Below are 18,606 nucleotides of genomic sequence, written 5' to 3'. Positions count from 1 at the left end.
TAACTTTGTAGTTTTTGGAAGAGGGGTATATTGAAACAGCTAGTGCCTGTCACTGCAGCACGCAGCTATGGAATGGAAAAGGTCTGTTTTCTGTTTGGTTGCTTTTCAAAGAAGAATCCCTGGTGACTGGTTTTGAGTAGTGCTACTGTCCTAAAAGCTTATCTGGATTAACCCTCTGTTAGTTTTGGATCTGGACTGATTAAACATTATTCTACCCTGTGTTATAGACAGAGACGTAGTTTGGTGGGCCATGCTGGTACCTGATATCCACCATCCAAAAGTTGTACTGACTCCCAGACAAAGTTGTCACCTTCTAAAGGCCCTCTTGTTCCAGGAGTATTTTCCTGTGGAGCACTCCTGCCATGTCCAAGTCTGCACGTGTTGGTACCGTGTTTGGGAGCCAAATGACACTGTGCCAGGGTGGCTGCAAGAGCCAGCCCCTCTGCTTGGATGAGGCAGGCATCACTGCACAAGGCCAGGCAATTATCTGGCTATCAATGGATTCATTAGTGCAAGTCATCGCCTCTGCGTGGGGATACCTCTCTTGGTCCTGGAGCAGTCTGAAAGTGTTTTCTTGTAGCAGCTGAGATGTCATCATAGGTTAGAGGTACTATCATTTTAAGAGGAAGGGATTTTGTTTTAGCCATGCTGGGGTGGCCAGGGAGAGGGGAAGACATTGTTCTGACCACAATCTGCTCCTTATAGCAAACTAAAAAATTCACCATTTTCTAGGACCAGCAATTTTCTGTCCATTTTATTTAGAAGTCCTCCCTTGGCTGATGAACTTTGTGGCTAGAAAGTTAGTCTCACACTCATCTACAAGGCTGGGCCTTTCTTCATTAGGAATTTTACATGTTAACCACTTCAGTAAACACAGCTTTTAATCTGCTACATGTTATTAGACACTAATTGTGTTCACAACTGGAAAGAGAAGCCATTAGCAGAAAGCAGAGGTTAGTAATACTATCAATTTGTTTTCTATTAAACTCAGTTTTCATGGAAATGAAGAACCAGAGAGATTTCATCAGTAAAGATACATGTGGGTAAAAGAGCATTTTGCAAATTCAACAATGTCTTAAAACCATGGGTTTGGTGCAAATCAAAGTATGAGGAACAAAGCTCGTGTTTCCAAAACAGTTCCATGCAAGAATCTTTCCTCCAGATTGACAGAGTGTGGTAAGTCATTTTATCAAATCCAAATTTAAAATCTGGTTTAAGTAGAGTTCTTATACAAAAGCTAGGACTTTCTGAGTCTGCCACATTTCAGGAAAAAAAGCATCTACCTCTTCTAATTACATGATTTTTCTAATTATATGACTTAGGTTTCCTTTCTTAATGAGATAAAGATGCAATTTTACATTTTTGCAAGCCAAAAATGTTCCATTGTATAATTCAAGATTACAGGGAGCTAGCAGGAACTAAGGCATCTAGAGGCAGTCGCAGGCAGAGGAGAGGTCAAGGCTAAACATGAAGAAGGAAGTGTTAAAGACAAAGAAATGGAGGAAGACTGCTCCAGTGGAAGAACAGAAAAGTTGTTCAGTTGAGAAAAAAAGGAGAATGCAAGATAAATCAGACATAGTAAACCTGCCACTTGAGCATATAAAAAGGGCATTTTAAAATGCGTCACACAACAGTAAGCTTTTGGCAAAAGTCATCAATGAAATCAGAACTTGTTCTGAGACCATTTTGATTTAGTTTAACCTTCTAGGGTGTACCCTCACCCCTTTGTTTTAAGGAGCTTGATTTGTGAAAGCATTCTTTCATGTGTGAAACCACTTATTCCCTGGAATATTTGCCACCTCTGTAGCAAACAGCTACAGAGGTGGCAAATATTTCAGGGAATAAGGTTGAATTAAGGCAATACTAGAGCCCAATCATTGCAGCTTCTTAACTCCTCCTTGTGTTTTTTTCGGCAAAAAACACAAGTTTTTGCCCAAGACTCAAGTTGGTCTGTTGCCTGCTAAAAGCTGATGCCTGCTGCTGCACCTCTTCAAGGCATCTGGGCACCAAATATCAAGAAATCTTGCCTTTGTCTGCTCTTGGCAACTGGGTCTTGCCAGTAACTGGTTTAGTTAAGGAATAAAATCTGAGCAATCAATCAATGAGGGCATCACTCAACACCAGGATACCAGCCACCAAAGGAAAGGCATGCCATCTGCAGTCTGTGCAAGCAGAACTGCTTCAGTAGGGGTAGGTCCTTCAAGCACGAAACTAACTGAGTCACGATGCCGTGAGCGATCTGGCTGCAGATATTGGGTTTCAGGATAAATATTGTTCAGTGTGAAGGCTAGGCTAAGAGTTTACTAACAGGCAGGCAAGGAGCCCTCCAGCACACGTAGCAGATCAGGCACAGTTGTCTTTCTGGGCTGCAGTAATGTGTCTCCTTCCTTTAACCCCTGACTCAAGTGTACAAATCTCCACTTGGACGTATGATTTTAGGATACCCTCAGAGACCGAGGGAGCATGAGGCTGCCTTCTGAAATACCTCAGAAACCCAAGCTCTGAGAGACCTCATGTTGCTACGTGTCAACCAGCCATGGCTGTGCCGCTCCAAAGCGCTCCCTGAAGACAAGAAGAGCTAGTACTGCATGAAGTAATTCTGCTGCTTAAAAAGCTAAGAGCTTGAGAAAGCCAGTAGTGGTTACCAAAAAGAAACATGAAGGGACACAATGTCTTTTGGAAATGCTTGGTTAGGAGATATAAGCCAGTAACCTTTAAAAAAATTTTTTTTCAGGAATTATATTTACTTTTTAAGTTCAAGGCATAAATAAGAGGTTTTGTAACCAATTATCCCAGCTGAATCCCCCAGCTCTGTTCAAAGCAGGTTCCCAGCCTCTGAAAAAATTAATTCCCTGGCCTACATCTCTGGTAATTTCATGTAGGTTCATAAAGATCACTTCATTAGAGAGCTAATTTCATACTCAATACTTGCTGATTTCAAACACATATCCATGTGTAATCATTTACATTAAAAGGACCAAGGTATTTTCTTTACATATTTATTTTACTAGTATGTCATGAGAAATAAGGTAAGGCTGTAAGAACACTTGTATGTTAGAACAGTTCCTGCTCTTGTCACTGCCTCTCTCATCTCTTTCAAGAAAAATCCAGAAGCCAAGTTTACCTCAGGGGGAAGACAGTTGTCTGAGTCAGAGTAAATTTACAGGTAAGAAATCAAGAAGCTAAAGCCTTTAAGCTCAACAGTGTCTGCAGTGTCACTTCACCCAGGAATGTTCAATACATTATTCGTTTTGTGGCTTTGGGTCAGGCCAGGTGACTTTCTTTACAAATCACCTGAAATCATTGCTGTCTCCAGACAATCCTGTTTCAGAAGCCAATGGTGGCTTTCCAGGAGGAAAACAGGGGGAATTAAGTTGTGATTTCTCCCTTACTGCAGCTCAGAGATCCAGATCCCATCATGGGGACAAAACCCTTATTACCTCTTTTGACTTAATAGCAGCCTATGACAGCTCCAAAGGCAGGCAGCCTGCAGCAGGGGTGCAGCCAGCACCGTTCAGAGTGATTGAAAAAGTTTGCACCTGCACATCCTTGTGCGAGGAACTTCTTGGCATAAATGATCCTATGAGAGCATTAGAAGCTGTTAGACCTGTACAATGAAAAATTACTCTGTTCAGCTTCTAGCTTGGGTGTAAAAAGTAATTCAGAGTGCCAACACAGTGTTTTTACTTATCCAAACCAGATTTTTTAACTTGGTCACTCAGACTGGATCTGGGAGCCCTGGATGAACTTTTCCTCTCCCTGATTCAAACCAGCAATTTCTTCTTAAACAAAACCCAGACTGTCTGGGCACTCACAAGGGTTACTTTGTGGTAGTTAAAGATTTGGGGAAATGGGTCTCTCTTCCTACCTGGCTGGATGCCATACCAAGTTCTTCAGCATCCAGCACTGTGGGGCTGGTGGGCAGTGTGCTTTCCCATGGGCAGGGTGCTCCTCCTTCTCCAGCCTGTGCGTGTTTCTTCTTGCCTCTCTCTAGCTATCACCTACCCCACAATCATGTTATTTCCCTGAGCTGTCTGATATGAGTTTAATCCCCAGAGGCTGAGAGGAGGACTGAATCTGGTTTCCCACCGCCCATGTGGATTCCCTTACCAGCAGGCTATTCAGGGAAAGGCAACTGCTACCTCCAAGTGCTTTAATAATTCTTTGATGCCTCAGCTTGTACTGCCAGTGCCCAAAATGAAACGCTTTGCCATTTGTTTTGCCTGAAACTATTCCACAAAACTGCTTCCAATTTATGAATGGATTTGGCTACCACAGAACCTCATTTTTAGCTAAGTTGCAACTTGCCAACAGCCCTCACCCAGTGCTATTCTTGAGCACTTTGTCCAATCTTATGTTTCAGAAGCAGCGCCTGTGTACAGTGTGGTTGCTACAACCTTCTCTCCAAGCCCTGTCCTCCTTCAGTCAAAACAGGAAGGCAGGAGAGGAGCTGTGGCCAAGGCTCCTTGACCTTCCAGGGAAACAGCAAGTATTTATGTGGAGACACTGGACTGATGATCTTAGCTGTGTTGACAGGGATGAGTTATAAAGTGAAGCGGGCATAAGTGCAGTTTTAACGAGGCATAGGATTTCCAGGATTTAGGAGTGTTTTTAGCACCTTTCCCCTCTAAGACTGCTCGTCCCCACACTTCATCTGCTTCCAGTACCACTCAATTGGCTGTGCTGGGAGCTAAGAATCAGTGCTGGGAGGTGGTGGGAGCCTGCCATAGACTGGTTTGGCTCTGCTGTAGCACAGGGCAATGCCAGGGGCTCATTCGGAGGTCTGTCCTCATCTACCACCCTCCCCTGTGGGACTACCCTCTCCCTCCTCCCACCCACCTATTTAATAACCTGGAGAATTGGGTCAACGGCTTGGGGGCCCTCAGGGAGGGGGAGCTGGACGCAGTGCATCGGCTGGAGCCTTGGCAGAGCCACTCCTGCACTCACAGGGCTTTGCCAGGAGGATCCACAGAGCCAAACAGAGGTAGAATTGGCCTCAAATTTTAAAGCTGCCTGGAGTGCATTGGTAGTCCTGATTCACAGGTCCCACTGTGGTTCCCACCCAAAACCATGAGGAGAAGGAATATTTGGGGAAGAGAAGAAAGAGCAGGGGAAGAAATCAGTGACTGAGATTTCCACTTTTTCACTTGTGTCCATCCTTGGTAGGATAAAAAGCCTAATTTTTTTATGTAGGCAAGAATCTAATACAAATTATACATTTTCTTCTTTGCATGAGGGAGAATGCAAAACCAACTTCAACACACTGAAATCTGCCTGCAAAAGAAAATTAGGCTTAATAGTTATGCAATAGGTATTGCTTTCCTTTATTTTCAAATAAGGACAGGAAACATGAATTAAACCTGTAAAAAAATTTTATGTGCTTCTCTTGATAAATAACCCAAGTTTATGACTAATTCTATTCTGTGACCCAGTGAAGACTCCTTCCCGTTAGCAGATGAACTGATAGCCAAGGGATTCATTGTACTTTTTGCTGTGGTAGGAGAGTAAAGCAAAAAGAAACCCCCAATGCTGCACTTTTCAGCCTCAAAGAATTAGCATTAAGAATGCTTAGTTGGTAGCATCCCAACCTCTACCCAGTCAGAAGAAAGATTCCCTTACATCTAGGGGGAAAGAGCATTCAATTAAAATTAGTCTGATTATCAGACAGACCTTTTCCACAGTGGTCCAGCTCTGCTCCTGTTGAGTGATGTACTACTTTGAGTCAGTAAACTTGTACAAGGGGACTTTCTGTCAATAGATGTATTTTTTTGTTGAGTATTTCACAACCAGAGAAGCATGACTTATCTCCCAAAGTTGTCTTTTGGGAGAACAATTAAGTTATTTAAGATGAGCAAGGCAAGCTGCTGACACATTTCAGTTTTGAAGGCACTGCTGTTCAGTTTATGCAGACAAAGCCTGAAACGTGAAAGCTGGCCTCCTGCCTTTGTTTTCCTCTAACCGACTGCCGGGGAAGCAGATTTCCCTGTTCCATGGCTTACTAGATCTGCCTGGTTGGCTTAACCAGCGAGCACATTCCTGCACTTCAGGAAGAACACTCCGGGCTCATTACAAGCTACTGGGCTACAGCCTGACACTAAGAAAACAGATTTGTTTTGGACAAGCTGCTCTGACATGAATGTGCCAGGGTGAATAACCTTTGGGGAAAAAAAATCAAAACAAACCAGCTTAAATCAAAAACCTGTCTCCAAGAGCAAGATGAATAATCTGACAAATGAATGGCTCTGTATTTTATATCAAAGCACAAAATAGCTAGAAGTTGCAGGGATCTGACTCATGAGCAGAAATAGAGTGCTGGGGCTGGCTTGAGCTGTCGCCACCAGCTACCTGCCCCCACCGCTGGAGAATGGGTGGCTCAGATGCTGCTTCTTAAGCAATTCAGCCACAAAAGGTTACAGCTAAGCATTTTAAGGGAAACTTGTCAGCGCTAGTCTATAGCCTCACTCCTCAAGATAAACCTAGAAACTGTCCTGGGTTGCCACAACGCCTTTCAGCTGTTGAGGCAGGAGGAAGGGGACAGACACCTTGCCAGACATCCCGTTGGAAGTTGCAACAGGCACAACTCAGCACTCGGCAAAGCAGCTTGTCCCAGCCAAGCAGCACTCCACTGCCACAGCAAGGAGTTGACAGAAGCCCCCACTCTCCACCCCCGTTATCAGCAAAGCATCCTTTTTGAAACGGGTAAATTTTAAGCTGTGACCTATTTAAACATCCTGCCCCATCACCGACCGGCAGCACAATTCTGCAACAAATCCCAGAGCACGCTGCTGCCGCTGCGTTTCCCCAGCTGCTCTCTGTGACAAGTTCTTCGACTCAAATAGCAGTCCTAATCCTAGCGTAAAGCCCCAGCCCAGCTCCGCCAGATAAACACACATTGTTTCACCTGGTCTTCTGTGAAAATTCGACTGTGACAAGCGCCTTATCAGTGCTATTTTCTCTACCTCTCCTCAGCTCCTCCTCCCACCCTTAACTTTCTAACGTGTTTATCGTGTGGAAGGAGAAAGCTCAGAAAATCAAACTCCCACAAACGCAGGGGGAAGGAGAAAGGGTGGTTGGATATGTGCACCCATGCACACGGAGGGTACAGTTACACAGCGGCTTCAATCGCTCTAAATTGGAGTTGCCGTAGCAATGCCTGCCCTGCCTGCATTATCCTGTCCTCCCTACCTTCTGTAAGCAGAAAACAAGGGACGTATATGCAAAAAGCAAAAAGCCACTGCCTGGGGCTGATTCTGCTGAAAACCAGCCCTACCTAAAAATTATTCATTTTGGCTCATTGAGCTCCGTGCAAAGGCTCGCAGTACACCTCGAACCACGGGAGGGCAAAGGAAGGAACCGTCAGGATTTTGCAGGACGGGAGGAGAAGAATCAGGTCTGTTGCTCTGTTGATTTTGGGACAGCTGAATGCCTGCAGTATTAATTCTTAGCAGAGTAACAGCAGTGCCGAGAAGCTGCCTCCACAAGGGGAATCCCATCCAGCTCCCCTCTCAGCTCCGTCATGTTACTTGCCACTCTGGGATCCCTGCCTGATGCCACGGCTTGTCCGGCTGCAGGCAGGAAGTGCAGCAAGGTAGGAGGTGTTGTGCTGGCAGCTGCATTTTTCTTAAAACTAGGGCAAAAATTGCAACTTGAGGGTTGGGGGCATGATGTACACGTCTGGAAAAAGATGCTTCAAGTTCACTCAGAGCTATTTTGACACTGAATTATGCAACATTCTCCTTTGCTATATCAAAACTCCTCTTAGAGACCTTAATTTTGTTTCACTAACCGTTATTCAAAGAATGCATTAGCTGAAAATTTCTCCTGAAAGTTTAGAGATGTGGGGGACGATGCCCGAGCTCTGAAGTCATTAATTCCTATTGATTTTCCCCATGTAAAGCACAGCATCGTTAACCAGTGAGATCTGCAGTCCTGGGAACGTCTTACACCCTTTCTGCATCACTCATGCATTGCCTGCAGTAGTGATTGTTGAAAATTTTTGATGCCAACGTGATACATTTAATAGTTGGTAAACGGCTTTAATCAAGAGTTTTCTTTACAAAGGTACCTTTAAATACCTTGTGATATGTGGAGTCATAAGCACACGTTGCATCGCAGCTATTACACAAGAAGAGTTCTGGCCACGATGCCTCTTTTCCAACTCTTCAAACAAACAAAAAAGAGAACTGATGAAAGATCAGGCAGTTTAGGAGAGCTTTAAAAGGCAGTGGCTGCTGAATTGCCTTGGAGCTCCCAGGTCTGCAGAGGGAAGAAGCATCAGGTGTGCTTCCCCACCCTCCACGGGTGCAGCCAACCGGCACGGTCAGACGGGATGCCTGCCCGGCGCAAAACCGAAGGATGCAGAATATTTGAGAGTGGTTTGGCCGCTGGCAGTCAGCTGTGGGAGCCGCAGGAATCAGGATGCAGGAATTTGGGTCTTTGTTTCAGGAACATTACTTGGAAAGTATGGGGGGCAGCAGCAAGGCGGTCCGAAATCCGTCATCTTATCTCATCTTATCTACGCTCGTCGGAGGGGGCTAGGCAGGGGAGATGACGGCACCGTCCCTCCTGACTCCGGGGGGCAAGGGCTCCCGGCCGCCTTGCCGGGGGTCCCATCCGTTCCCAACCCGGGCGTTGCACGGCACCGTCCCGACTCCAGGTCCCCCAGGCCCCTGCCCGTGAGCCCAGCGGCGCGGGGCGGTGGGCGACAGTGGCAGCTGCCGCACACCGCAAACTGGGCGGGATTTTTTTCTTATTTCTTCCCACCTTTTCCTCATCTGAGGGCCGCGCACTGCCCGCACTGCTCATGGTAGAGCTGGGTCTAACTTCGCACGGGAAAAGGAGCAAAGAGAGAAGTAGCCGGGACGGGAGGAGAGAAGGAGGGTAGCCGCGGCTCGGGGGGCTGCAGTGAGGGCAGCCGTCACCTGCCCCCGCCCGCGGCGCGGGGCGTCCCGGCGCCCCCGGACTTACTTTCTGCGGGTCGGCGTAGGTGCCCAGCCCCAAGAGCGGGATGCTGTTGCCGTCGCTCAGCGGAATGCGGTGGCTCTCGGCGGTGAGGTTCATCGTGCCGGCAGGTAGGGCCGCCCCGGACCTGGGGCTGATTCCGCAGGGGGCCAACACAGCGGCCCCTGGCACCGGCAGGACGGAGCGGACCGGCGGTGGCTCTGAGGGGACCGAGGGACGAACTGCCCTCTCCCACCGCCGGGGAGCGCCTTTTTGGGGGGCTGAGCCACGTGTGCCCGCGGCTGCCCTGCACCGCGCCCCGCCGTGCACCGCCCCGGCCCCGCCCCGGCCCCGCAGCCACCGGCTCCCCGCGCACCGCCCCGCGCCGTGACGGCCCCGCCGGGACCCCCGCGGGGGGCTCCGGCGGGGGCTGCGCGCACGGGAAAGGCTGCTCCGTCCTAGCCTCAAGGCGGGCCCGTGGGCCGCCAGCACCTTGAGCGGCTTGGGGCGTTGCTGCCCAGGGGCCAGGGAGCCCTCCCGGGCTGCCCTACCGGGAGCTGCCGGCAGCAGGGCACCGGCTTTCCGTGGTTTGGGGGTGATAGGTCTTGGAAATTTCCCCACAGAGGTGTAGAACAGTTTCCACCTCTCCGTTCCAGTGGTTGAAACCCACTACTGTAGAGGCAAGGAGGGAAGGAAGGAAATCCCAGACTGGTGAGTAGTTTCTCTTCCTCAGTGTGAGTCCCAAATTACAGTGAATAGATCCAAGTTCCTCACAGTCTGGTTCTGCTCCACGGTGTAAAAAATTTCCTAATGCTGATAGCCCAGAAGGAGACAACATCCTTTATAAAATTCATCACACAACTCTTACTGTCCTTTCTGGTCCTCATAAAACATTGGGGCTATGCTTTTACACCACTCTGAGCCACCTGCTTTGTGACATCTATGCTAAGTTCTCCCCATTTGATCTGGAAGTGCATGGTCCTTTATGCCTTCCTAGATCAACCTGTAATTAAGCCCTCAGGGAACATTATTCCTGAGCCATAACAATGGTCTTTGCCTCTTTATCTCCTCTAATACCCTACTTGGCTTTCTGTACATGGCAATAACTCATTATGCAATTCCAAGAGGGTTTAATGGATCCATCATGATAAGTTATCTGTGCAGTTCTTGAAATCAACAGGTATGCACTAGTTTGCATTTGGGGAAAGGGTTAGTTGCTGCTAGGGCTGGGAAACTAGCTGGGCAATACCCTACCACAAAACCCTTTCAGTGTTACTGGTTAGATACCTGCCAGGGTCTCCTGAGAAGGTGGGAAAAGTGCCACTTCCACATTTAGGAATGTTCTAAGAAGTTCAGGACTAAGTGCAAGCCAACTAGATCCCAAAAATTTCTAGTTAGGATGTCCTGCAGGACAAAGGTGGTGTGTGTAAAACGCGCCTTGGAAAGAGGACAGAGTGTGACTGAGGTTTTCTGAGAGCCTGTGCCTTACGTGGACAGCACAGTGCAAAGAGCTACTTCTAAGGTGGCCAGGTTCCATCTCAAGGGGGGAAGCTGAGGCACTGCAGCCTGTCTGTCATTATTGTGGGCAGGCTCATCCTGCTAGACCCTGTCTGCATGTTGCTGGGAGCTGTGGGTACCTGCAGGAGGAAGGAAAACCAGTGACCACCTCCATGCATCCCTGTTGTTCCCATGTAACTGTCTTGCTACAGGAGCAGCTCCGATCTCCTCTGTCTGTGCCAAGCACACTCTGTAGGAGGACAAGCCAATGCCAGCTGCATGTCTAATCTATAGCCATCATTCTGTTGTATTTCCAACAGAGGAGCAAACACATGGAGAGGTGGAGAAGAGTAGAGAAGAGTCTGATGTGGCAGAGGACATTCAGAGACCTACTTATTTCCAGTCCCATTCTAGCATTCCATGAAGAGGCTCTGCTGCCCAGCGGCTGATTCCTATCCCTTAACTTCTATGCTTCTAACTTCCACTCCACAATGTGCTTTTCCATAATTCCTCTTAATCCAGCATCTTTTGGGGAGTTTTAAGGCACAATTTTGGCTCATTTGCTTTGGGCTCAGAGCACATCCAGTTTACTCATGGGCTCTGGCAAGAGAGCAATGTGTGCCTGGAGCTGCGCGTGATCCCGAGCTAAGCAAAGCACGGCTGTGTCTGCGGTGCTTGTCCTGGGGGGAAGAGCAAGTGCAAGGAGCCTCTCTGGCAGGACTACACGAGCCTGATATGTGATACCCTTCAACAACAACCGTGAAAGAAGGATTGATGGACTTGCCATAATTCACAGAATGGGGGAGCTTGGGTAGGAGAAGGACTTGTGCTTCTAGGAACAGGCAGGCAAAGTGGTCCATCACTGGCGAGGCAAGCTGGCCACACCAGGCACTCCTGCCCTGCCACAGGCACGAGCCCCCAGCACTCATCAGGGTAACAGGCAAAGTCACCTCACTTCCAGCTTCACTGCTAGACTGGTCCTTATGAGACTAGCCAGTGTGCTTGCACCAGAAATTGGAGAGAGGCAGATGGTTTTGCAAGTCCTTCCCTCCACTCCTACTCCATAACTGACAGCAAATAGTGTAAACACATGAGACTTTCAAAGTCCCATAGCTGGTCTAGCTCCCTACCCTATTGTTCTAGTGCCTTTGCAGATTTTATATGAAAACAGATAGGAAAATGCATTTTCTTCCCCTTTACATACCAGTTACTAACTAAAAAATAATGCTTATTTCATAGAAGCGAGAAGTACTAGCAGGTCTTCAGTTGATAATGAATATCCTTTAAAGAACAAAGGAAGCCGATTAATGGAGCCTGGAGCCTGTCACATGTAATTCTTGTTAGTAATAATTTCTGTTAGCTGTTCATAGAAGCACAGTTCTCAATTTCAGAGCATAAATGACTTAACCAGACTTTTTACGAGGACACGGTATCTAGCAACTCTGACTGCAAAACAATGTAAGTTTCTAGAGGCAAAGCGTTGGCTGCTGGTTGTTGTCGATCAGTAACAATTCAGGAGCTTTTATAAAATGCAGATGTGATCTCAGTTCTTTCTCTAGGAAACAAAAACAATGAAGTTTCATCCTGGCCTGACTAGCAAGTAAGGAGTACTGCCATCCTATCAACACAAGTTTGCCTTCTCTAGTGAAGCTCTTAAATCACACAAAAACACCTTCAGAAGCAACTAAGGTAGGTTTGTGATTCATGTCTTGGTGGTGAAGGATTTTAGAATTGCATTAGTCATCTCAGACCTAAGTAAAAAGCAGGGATTTCAAAAGCAACATCTTATATGTGTTCTGTTCCCCACCCCCTGAATCTCCACACAAATAAGGTAGATTAAAAAAATAGAAAGAAAAATTAGATTAAGTTTTTTTGCAGGAAAAGTGGGTCAGACATTTGAGGATTCTTGCTGTTAAAAACTTGCTGAAGTCTCAGGTAAAGAAAGTACTTAACGGCCTCCTTACCTGGGCAACACTGGTAAGGGATCATTTAAAGAAGTAAAGAGGTCACCTTTTTACTCATTTTATCTCAAATTGCTAAGTATCCTGGGAACAGGAGAAAATGTGTGAAGCCTTTAAATATAGAATCCCCAGTTCTTGGAAGGAAGGAGAAAGAGTCTTTGATTGAGAAGAACTGGCCTTGTCATCATTCAGATTTCATGTTTCCTTGGACAAGGGAATTCATGGGTTGCCCCCCTTCCCCTCCCCCCCCTTTTTTTTAACTTGTTTTTGACAAGAGAACATGTTAAAAATAGAATTCTCCTGAATCTGCTTGATCTAGGTGTGTTGCACATTATAGATTAGATCAGTGAGATTCTAGAAGTGGGTGACTTGTAGTGCCTAAAAATTAACTTTTTTTAAAAAGGAAAATTGAAAGTACTTTTATAACACTTGTATTTGTTTGATAAAAAGTGCATATTGCTACAGTTTCTATTTTCTCTATGAGTCGTGCTCCACTCTGTGTAATTATCTGCTAGAATGCATACTCTGCATGTGTTTTTAGTTAAAATTTCTTAAAACATGGTCTTAAAGTCTGCATATTTTCAGCCTAGTCCTTTAATAACTCACATAAACTAGCATGTGTCCATCCTGCATGTGGAATATCTCCTGATGTACTTCCAACTATTTAGCTTACAGATTTTGGTAGCATGTGTTAAAACTAATATTTATTTTCTATTTTGCCATTACCTGTAATAAACTAACACATATAAAGGAAAAATTCTACCTTCATTTTTAAACTCTAAGAAATAAAGTCTATGTATGCTTAGTAGAAGGCCTATACATGAAGTGAGATTGCTTTTTTAGTTCTTACTACTTCTGCCACAAATGATATAAGCTGACCTGGAGAACACTTCTCTGGTTAAAAAAAAACCAAACTTGTAGAATCTTTTTATTCTGTTTTTCACAGATTATCACAATAATCATCACATATATCCCAATATACTTCTCGAGGGCACCTGATGAGTGGTACTTGACACTGCCTGCATGATTCCTTCATTTAGTGACCAAGGGATTCCTCATATGGAAGCATTTGTAACTTTTCCCTTTGGTGATGTTTGTTGCACAATGAGCCTGATCAGTGCCAGGATAACAGCCTGGGCTTTGTTGGGAAGTGTGATGTAATGGGCATTCCTAGCAGTTTTTTTGCAAACACCTTATTTTACCTAGCTCCCACTGGTCCATGTAAACTTCATGGCAAAAAATGAAACACTTAAGTGATGTGGTTTGTTGTTTTTTTTTTTTTCTTTTCTTATTTTAATAACTTTTATGTCTGCTAAGGACATTCTTGGTAAATTCTTCTTTGAAAGACCAAAAATTGCTTTCAAATTTTCAAGACTTACAGCTTGGCAGTGATGGGAATATGATATATGTACACTTTTAGTGAAACTCTTCACTGCAAGTCCTGCAAAGCAGTATCTGTCCTCCAAAGACCTCACCTGGCCTGACTTTTCCAGCACTGGTACAGAACTTCTTCTGGATCCCTAAGGAGATCATGAGGACAGGGAGAAAATGTGCCTACCACTTGTGCCTGTGGAGAGATTTAGGAAAATACTTGATGGCTGGGTCACTTATCCCTTCTGCTTCCTATAAATGCTCTGTGGCTACAGCTGTGATAAAAGGGAAATTCCGATGTATCCTTGATGCTGTTCCATTGCTTCTAGTAACACTGGAAAAGTGAAGCAACTGCAAGCCTTTGATCGCTCCTGGGGTACAAGAAGAATGCCAGCAGCTGCTCCAGATTACTCCTGTGACTGTGGGGATGTGCTCACGCTGCACCAAGGCACAGGGGCTTCCCCAGGGACCAGCCTCCTGTGGCCATCCCAGTCCACCCCTGTCCCTGTGCCACCCTGGGACAAGTGCAGGGCGCCAGGCTGTGGCTTCCCCTGGAATGCCACTGCCACAGCCCTTGTGCTGGGTGTTGTGGGGTGCTCCTCCGGGGGGGTGGCTGTGCAAATAGCCAGAGCCTGCTCGGCAGTTGAACCTCCCTCTGGTTTGGGTTCTAGTCCCTGCATGAAGCTGTGGTTGATGCTGTACCAGAAGCAGCAGCCACATAGACAGTAGAGGAAGCAAAATCTCACAATACAGGAGCCAAATTAGCCAGGCTGTTTATCCCCCACCACCATGTTTCCCATGGCACAGCAGGAGAGGGGCCAGCACTAGCAGTACAACCCCTAAAATGTGCCTTTTCCCCTTTTGGTGTCTGCTTCAGGAGCTTGGGTTGCTCCATTTGCATCCAAGGAGTGTTACTTACGGGCTGGAAATCTCTGTGGAGGATGAGGAACTCCTTTGGAGGATCAGATACTGCTGGGAAAGGGAAAGAGATGCTCACTTCAAAAAGGTAATCCTCTTAATCCTTTGGAAAGGTAATGTTCTAGTCCTTTGCCAGTGTCATTTATACAGGCACTGTCTCATGAGCTTGCTCTCTTTTGGGCACTGTCTTCATGCTCGAGTTTGGTGTTAGCAGGGCTTGCAGCAAACTGAACCAGAAGCCAGCTTTATTTCCGCCCCCTGACACTCTGTTTACTGATTTATCACTTTCTTCTAGCACCAGTGTCTTAGTTTTTGCTCCTGACTGTCTGCTCTGGCACGTGACCAACCTGGGAGCTGGTGAGCACTGCCTCTCAGATCCCCAGCCAAAGGTCAGTAGCTGCATGGTGGCCTCTGGATTCCTTGGATACCGACCCTTGTCATGTGGGGAGGCATTAACCTTTGGCCCTGAGTAAGTGTCCTCATATCTCACCTCAATTAGTCTGGCCTGCTATTTGATCCTGCCCAGTATAAACCCCTTTCCTCTGGCATCCTGCAAATCTGAGCTCTGTCTTGATGATTTCCATTCACTGATGGTGGTGAGAGATACCCTGTGTGTTGTACCCAGGGCTGAGTAAGCAGTGGCAGAAGGGGCAACTCAGGAGGAGCTGATTGGGTGTTCACAGCCCCTCCTGCAGCCCAAGGGAGCAGTGGTGGTGTCTCCCTCAGTTTAACCTCTCTTTCTCATGCAGAGTAGGGATAGCTACTGTGGGAGGATACTGCCTGTATCATGCAATTAAGGTGTTTGAGAGTTTGAGGTTTGGGTTTTTTTTAATTCCTGATTCATGGGGAGGGAGTCACTGAGAGTCCCTTACTTCGAATCAGGCTCTTGGGACAGAGTTAGACTCATCACCAGATCTTAGCATGTTCCAAAAATGTGAGCTTTCTCTTGCCTCTTTTTAATGAAGAGCTTGGTCAGGGGTTCACCTCAGTGCACCACCACTATTCCTGCCAACTCCCATGATTACTTGACATGTAACCTCACACAGCTCCCTTGGGTCCATCTCGGGGCTGTACAGGCGTTCTTAGTTCAGCTCTGATGAATGATCGTTTTACCTCCTTGCACTGGGTAAACAGCTGTTTTCCATGTTACCTGCTTTAGGAGCCTCACTGACATGTTGTTTCTTTCCTTGCCTCCAGCAACAAGCAGACACAAGTGACTAATTGGAGCAGGGCTGCACCAGCAGCTTCTTGCAGTCAGGACAACATGAAAAACACACATCATTTTTATACAGCACACCACGTGTCAATTGACTGCAAGATGAAATAACAGGACACAGGCACTTGCAATCTCTTTTCTGCATCTCTTACTATTCAAAAGAACAAAAGCAATACAGGCTTGGAGTTGAGGGTCCCAAAGTGGCCAGTCCCCTTTGGTCAGAGCACTTCCAGCTTCAAGTCCCTACTGGGAAATCTCTCCCTTTGAAGTACATCTCACTTGGGCAGGAGCCAATGTCAGGAGGAGGAAGCTATTAGCTTGTAAAGAGAACCCCACAGGTGAAGTTTGACCTCCTGCTGGTTTCTTTGCTTGCAGGTATTTCCTGTGGGTGCTTTAAAAACAGATGGTATTGTGGGTTTTGCTGGTGCCACCTGCTAGTGGACAATGCTCTGTGTCAAAAGGAACAGGGAATTTAGAAGAGTAGGCTTTAAAACATTACATTGGTGTGTTTTAGCCTGCCTGCATGCTTTTAAAATTGTGCCAAAGTGTTTTAAAAGGACAGATAAGCTCATCTTTGTGTGGGTTAGTCTTTGTCCTGGAGCTAGCAGCCCAGGAGGAGGGCAGTGATGGTGGGAGCAGAGTGATGCTGCCAAAGGATGTGAAGCCCCACTTGAGCACCTGTGCTTTATGAGCAGAGGTTATATCAGGGCTGGTAGGATTTACAGCTGTCTGCAGCTCTTCATTCCACATTTCCTACCAAGGTGCTTTATGCAAACCACTGGGCACATTTTTCCTCTCAGTAGGCTCTCAGTTTTGCAGTGGCCATTTCTTTTGTCTGCTTTGCAAAAAGAATTTTTTTTTCCATCTTCTTTTCTTTTCCCAAATTGCCACTGAATTTTTGATGTTTGTATGTACTTTGGCAGATTGAGAAATCTCCTGGTGTGTTTGTGAGATGTCCTTATCATATTCTGCCAAGCTCTATCAGCCTATCACTTCCATATCACCTTCCCTGCCACCTTGCTTTTGCAACTTCATTGTAAGGTCTACTCAAGCCTGTGCCCAAATATCTACATTTTATGAAAACCTCATCATTCTGCCCTACCACTTTTCCATGCCTTTTGTCATCTTGCGCAATGAGGCAACATGATGTTAACCTCCTCTCTCCAAGGCATTGTGTAGCATGTCTGCAAATCGAATGGTGGTGATCCAGTTTGGGATTAGGAAATAGAAAAAAGTGAACAATTCCTTGTTTGCATAAGACTGGAAGAACTGTTGGGGAAGAGCTGGGGCTAGAACCCAGAATAAGTCATGGGACTGCCTGTCATAACAAGAAAGGGAGCTCGCAGCAGCTTCTTTTTCTGAGATGATTTGTTAAATCTCCTGTAATTGGTTTAGTAAACACTAATAGATGGGAAAGAAAACAGAATGTTCTCTTGCAGCTTTCGTAGGCTGCGTGGTATCTCTCACAGCCATATGGGATTAATGGTGGCTGTAGGGTAGAATTGTATCATAAAACTTTTATTAACTGCTTTAAAGCCAATTAAAGAGACACTGCCAATTTGAGCTTTCTAAGATTTTACAAAGTAAATTTTTTCCATTGTAGTCAAAGTGCCTTTGAAGTGCTAGGTCCTGAAATTTTTAACCATTTAAGAAGTAAATTGCTGTATACTCTCTGCTGATGCCGAGCTTATTCAACTAGTTATGCACAGAACTGTTGTGGCCAGACAAGGAATAAAATGCTCATAAGCAGAAATTCATTTTTCTTATCTTCTTTCATTTACAGAAGTATTTTAAATCTTAATTGAAACCTCATTAAATGACATTTTGGACAGGAAGGTTTGGGTTCTCCTACCAGTTTGATGATGTGTTTTTCAGATAAGCCTTTCTTAAAACCTTCAAGTCTCCAAATGGAGAAGTGAGGCCTTTCCTCAGTGTTATACTGATTATTAGAAAATCCATATGTCTGAATTCTTGAATTTCATTAAAACCAAGCTTCCACTTCAGGTATATAGTTTCCCTTATCATAAGGTGTAAAATGTCCTTTTTTTTTCCCCATGGAGAGCATTCAGCCTACATTTCAAGGAGCAAGCAGCCCATGACAGGAAAAGGATCTGCAGGGCTCAGTGTCCAGAGTAGAAAGGAGATGGGTGGATGTAGATGCAGTCACAGTTTGCTTTCCTAGGTAGAGTTGTACTTGCATTCACGTGAGAAATATGAGTCTTTTGATGGAGCTCAGGATGCACTTGGGTTTCTGGGCTGCAAGCTCACACTGCTGGGTCATGTCCAGCCTTTCATCCTCCAGTACCCCAAAGTCCTCCTCAGGGCTGCTCCCTATCCCTACATCCACCAGTCTTTGTTCATACCAGGGGTAATTCCTTTTCAGTTGTTACTGTGATTAAAACTCCAAAATCCTTGATCTTTAGATGAGCCTGTCAGGGCACCTTTTGGCGTGATGTAGCATCCTCTGAGAGACAAACGCATCTCTTTGTTTCCCTTGTGCCTTGGATGTGGTCTGCCTCTGTCTGTGAGAGGGCAGCAGAGGCTAGGACAGCAGTACCTTTCCCCCCCCCCCCCCGCCTGATCCATTTCCAGGGTGCTCTTGGTGCACATCCTGAGCTCTGTGTGTTGCAGAAGGCTGGCACATCCCTGCAGAGTGCCTGGTGATTTCCTGCACACTTGCAGGGCTGATGAGTGTGCCTTGGG

At 46.1% G+C, this 18,606-nt stretch overlaps 1 protein-coding gene and 1 long non-coding RNA gene across 6 annotated transcripts in view; one reads left to right on the top strand and one right to left on the bottom strand.

Annotated features, from left to right (window-relative positions):
- AKR1D1 (aldo-keto reductase family 1 member D1) overlaps positions 1 to 9,265 on the bottom strand; it is a 34,811-nt gene extending 25,546 nt beyond the window's left edge. Inside the window, exon 1 of the mRNA XM_009094238.4 lies at positions 8,968 to 9,265. Coding sequence (XP_009092486.2) covers positions 8,968 to 9,060 — 93 coding nt within the window. The 5' untranslated portion in view covers positions 9,061 to 9,265. The remainder of the gene's footprint in view (positions 1 to 8,967) is intronic.
- Positions 9,266 to 9,396: 131 nt separating this feature from the next.
- LOC108962636 (uncharacterized) overlaps positions 9,397 to 18,606 on the top strand; it is a 111,040-nt gene continuing 101,830 nt past the window's right edge. For 4 of the 5 annotated variants that reach the window (XR_007779201.1, XR_007779202.1, XR_007779203.1 and 1 more), the window contains exons 1-3: positions 9,397 to 12,126; positions 14,647 to 14,775; positions 14,983 to 15,156. This is a non-coding gene — a long non-coding RNA (uncharacterized LOC108962636). The remainder of the gene's footprint in view (positions 12,127 to 14,646; positions 14,776 to 14,982; positions 15,157 to 18,606) is intronic. The other variant, XR_007779200.1, reaches the window with a different exon arrangement.

The sequence above is a fragment of the Serinus canaria genome, chromosome 1A, assembly GCF_022539315.1.
Source record: "Serinus canaria isolate serCan28SL12 chromosome 1A, serCan2020, whole genome shotgun sequence".
Lineage (NCBI taxonomy): Eukaryota > Metazoa > Chordata > Aves > Passeriformes > Fringillidae > Serinus > Serinus canaria.
Note: the sequence above shows the minus strand (reverse complement) of the source record. Positions and strands in the feature narration are given on the sequence as shown.